This window comes from Lacerta agilis, chromosome 16 (assembly GCF_009819535.1).
Source record: "Lacerta agilis isolate rLacAgi1 chromosome 16, rLacAgi1.pri, whole genome shotgun sequence".
NCBI lineage: Eukaryota > Metazoa > Chordata > Lepidosauria > Squamata > Lacertidae > Lacerta > Lacerta agilis.
The window spans coordinates 4,025,682-4,029,868 of record NC_046327.1 but is presented as its reverse complement, the minus strand read 5'-3'; the positions used below and the strand labels follow the sequence as shown (position 1 = coordinate 4,029,868).

Here is a 4,187-nt window from a genome sequence, read left to right as displayed (position 1 = left end):
AGATTTAAACGGTGTGCTGGGAAGGAGGAAAAAGGTGGGGGGAGTCCCATTGCACAAGTGAAAACCTTGTTAAAAAGGCGACTCTGGGGTTGTGGAGCTCATCTTGCTTTTCAGGCCAAGGGAGCCGGCGTGTGTCCACAGACAGCTTTCCGGGTCATGCGGCCAACAGGACTAAACCGCTTCTGGCGCAACAGAACACCGTGACGGAAACCAGAGCGCACGGAAATAGTGCTTTCCTTCCCGCTGTTGCGGTACCTATTTATCTACTTGCACTGGCGTGCTTTCGAACTGCTAGGTTGGCAGGAGCTGGGACAGAGCAACAGGAGCTGACTGCGTTGTGTGGATTCGAACTGCCAACCTTCTGATCGGCAAGCCCTAGGCTCTGTGGTTTAACCCACAGCCCCACCCATATCCCTTGAAAACCTTGTGCTGATGCAGTGGATACAAGCCACAGGGTCCAAAACCAGTGACAACCCACTTAAATAAGTACTACCAAAAAAAAAATCAAGATTTGATGAATATACTATTTGTGTTCTTCATTCAGTCTAGTGTAGATCTTGCTACTGACAACTGTGTCTTTATTGGGGGAATAAGATGCATCTTTGATCATTCCTGAAAAGGAATAGTCCATTGCTGGGTGGAAAGGGAAGGCAGGAAACAGTCCAGTCCTAAGGTAGGATGGCATCATCCCAGGTAAGGCTCTTCCAGGTGGGGAAAATGCCACTCTCAAAGGCCCAATCCCCAGTCTAGGGCTTAGACCATAAAGATCCGCCTCATTCCCAAAGGAAGCTGGACCGCTTTGTAGAGGAGAAAAGGCCGATTTATTGCCAAGTGCCCTGACATCTATTCCTAGGAGGCTAAAATCGGAGGCTCGCTGGAGGACACTGCATCCTGGCAATGGTGAGGCTGCAAGCTCTTGCTTCTGTTCATTCACGTTCAGTATCTGCTCTATAGCTTGGACTATGTCTCCTCTGCAGAAATGCAGGACTCTCTCTAACCTGCTTTGCTTGTGATCTGGAAAGACCTTGGTAAGGATATCAAGTGGGTCTCTGCGTCTTGAAGTGCTAGAAGTTGGAGGAGGAGGAGGAGGAGGAGGAGGAGGAGGAGAAGGGATGCTGGAAGTGGAAGCAACAAAGTCCTGGAGACGCTCACTTTCATTCCCCGATTCCATGTCGGACGAAGACAAAGATGCTGAACTATTGGTGCCTTTTAAAGAGTCGTCAGGACCTGAAACCATCTCTTTACCTGGAATCTGTGGACCAGAGAAGTTCTCTTTATGGTCTCCAGTAGCTTCAGGGGAAGACCTCAGGGAGGGTATATGCAAGTAGGCTGCAGAGCTTCTTGGTTCACTATAGTGAAAGCCGTACTTCTGAATCTTCTCTTCTGCAAAAGAAAATGAGACATGGAATCAAATACTCGTGAGCTTATAAGGCACATCCAATATTTATGTCTCCCTTCCTCTCTCACCCACCCACCCCGCTTCTGTGCATCACATAGAGCAGGCATGTCCAAAGCCCGTTTCGGGGGCCTAATCCTGCAGTTTATCTCCTGGGGTAAAATCCCCCCCAAAAAGCCCAACAACTCCAATCCTAAAAAAAGGTCAGCAACTTCGGCCAGCCCTCATGCATGTTCACTTCATTAAATCTGGCCCTCTGTGAAAAAAGTTTGGGCACCCCTGATATAGAGGAATTAAAGTGACCACACATCTCTCACTTTTTTACTGGCATTATATATATATGCAATGCAATCCCCTTGGAAATTCTATTCATGAATTAACATACTTAAGAATTAAGCTAGGAGCACTAGGAGCACAGCCACGCTTAAACCTGATGGATTTTCTACACAACTACCATTTATTGGCCCAGCACTAAATATATCCATTTATTCCGCACATATGGCAAGACACGCAAGCAGGGCTTCCCACGCATACAAGTGCAGCCGTGCGACCTGTGCTCTTACTGCAGCTTGAAGTATAAACGTGAAAACATGAAATACCCTCCAAGATCTACACAGGAAACGACTCGCAGTTTTGCCGGTTTTAAAAAACTAAACCAAGGATGAGAATCCGCCTTGCAAATAATAAAAATTATTAATACCAGCCCCCTTGCCTGCCAAAGAAGACAACAGCATTCCCACTTTTTATGTAGTTCCTACTAGAGAAATTCCTGGTGGTTTGCACCTTTAGCCACTATAATTTCCTGTATGAAGGACAGTCTAGGGTTTGTCTTAAAACAATTTTGGGGTCTGGATTTTTACTTCTTGAAATATGGCAACCCTATAGATCCAACTTACTTGGCCTAAGCAATGTTCAGCAGAATGTCAGTAACTTACATCACTGATAGAGAATACTGTAACAACTTTTGGCACTATGCCATAATGAATATACGAAACATTATTTTCAGTAATGCTGCATATTGTGCTGGGTATTATAGCTTTCCTAATGATTGGCTAATGGTGCAACCTTCAACATGTTGAGGAATCCAACTTCAATATATGACGCTATGTATTTGGGAGTGTCACGGGAACCTGTTATACACTAGTTACAGGTAGGTAGCTGTGTTGGTCTGCCGTAGTCAAAACAAAATAAAAAAAATTCCTTCCAGTAGCACCTTAGAGACCAACTAAGTTTGTTCTTGGTATGAGCTTTCGTGTGCATGCACACAGAAACAGAAGTCACCAGACCCTTAAATATAGTGAGAGGGTGGGGAGGGGTATGACTCAGAAGGGTGGTGGGAATGGGGGATTGGCTGATAGGTGTGGAAAACGTGTTGACGACTGTTAACGACTGCAGTCGGTCTTACAGGAAAAAGCAAGGGGTGAGGTGGCTAAAAATAGCTTTATCATGTAGAATGAGATAAGAATCCAATGTCTCTATTCAGACCAGGTCTCTCCATGGTTTTAAGTTTGGTAATACTGTAAGTTGCAATCCAGCAACTTCTCTTTCCAGTCTATTTTCTGAAATTCTTTTGTAATAAGACAGCTACCATCTATATCTGAAGAAGTGTGCATGCACATGAAAGCTCATAGCAAGAACAAACTTAGTTGGTCTCTAAGGTGCTACTGGAAGGAATGTTTTTTTATTCTGTTATACACTCCAGATGCATTATTATTGAGGCATTTCATTCTGAGTCTGCTAGACAGAGACAGAGGGTGATGACAGGTGGGTGCCCTGTCTCCCCTTCCCACATTAATCCTGGCTACCCCCCACCCCCACCCCAAGTAAATCCCTGTCCCCACCCGACCCCGCCGCCGTCCTCCATCACCCCCGCAGTCCCACCTCTTGGTCCGCGCGGGAGCTGCGGGCAGTGGCCGTGGCGCGCCGGCTCCGCTCCTGCGCTCGCGCTCCCCGGGCCGTCTGCGCTCCGTCGAGGGGCGGCGGCGGCCGGCGGCGGCGGCGTCTGTCTCCCGGCGCGGACCTCGCTCTCCTCGTGCGCCTGCTGCCTCCGCAGCGCCACCTGCGCGGCCATGACCCGCTGCCGCTCGGCGATGAGCGCGCACTTGGCGCACGCACAGTCCCGCCAGCGGCAGAAGCGCTTGTGGCCCTTGAGCGCCGACACCACGCCGTGGTTGCGGCAGCGCGCGCACTTGGGCGTGCGAGGGTAGGCGGCGGCGGCGGCGCGCTCCAGCCCCGACGCCCGCGAGAAGGAGCGGCAGCCGCCGCTGTCCCCCGACGACGACGACGGGCCGGCGCTGGCAGCAGCAGCAGCAGCCGCCGCCACTGCAGCCGCCGCTGCGCGCACGAAGAGGCTCGGCGGGCGGAGAAAAGAAGGCGGCACGGGCACCCCCGACGGCACGGGCAGCGCAGGAGAAGAAGGGGGCGCCCTGGGCGACGAGGCTCCCAGCGCCGGCTGAGGCAGCAGGGGAGAGTTGCCCGTCGCCATGGAGCAGGTGAGACGCGCGTCCTTGCGCGCCAGGCGCACGTGGGAGACTGGAGGGACCCGACGGCCGGAGTCGAAACCCGGGGCGCCCGTCATGCGGGCTCTACACCGCGTGGGCGTAGCTTTCTAGTTGCCACGCCCACTGGCGCGCGGGAGAAACGCCCCCGAGAAGAGAGAGAGAGAGAGAGAGAGAGAGAGAGAGAGAGAGAGAGAGAGAGAGAGAGAGAGAGAGAGAGAGATACGCCCTCGACGGGCGGACGGGCGGGTTGAAAGGCAAGCGAAGCCTTTCGCAGAAATGACTAGGAATCA

General features: G+C 51.5%; 1 protein-coding gene across 1 annotated transcript; it reads right to left on the bottom strand.

The window, feature by feature from the left end:
- Window positions 1–488: 488 nt before the first annotated feature.
- DMRTA1 (DMRT like family A1) lies at window positions 489–3,953 on the bottom strand. Its single transcript, XM_033173773.1, has 2 exons — window positions 3,278–3,953; window positions 489–1,407 (listed from the first exon to the last, which is right to left on the bottom strand). Exons 1-2 carry the CDS (start codon window positions 3,879–3,881, stop codon window positions 524–526), a joined length of 1,488 nt encoding a protein of 495 aa, XP_033029664.1. The 5' UTR covers window positions 3,882–3,953; the 3' UTR covers window positions 489–523.
- Window positions 3,954–4,187: the final 234 nt, after the last annotated feature.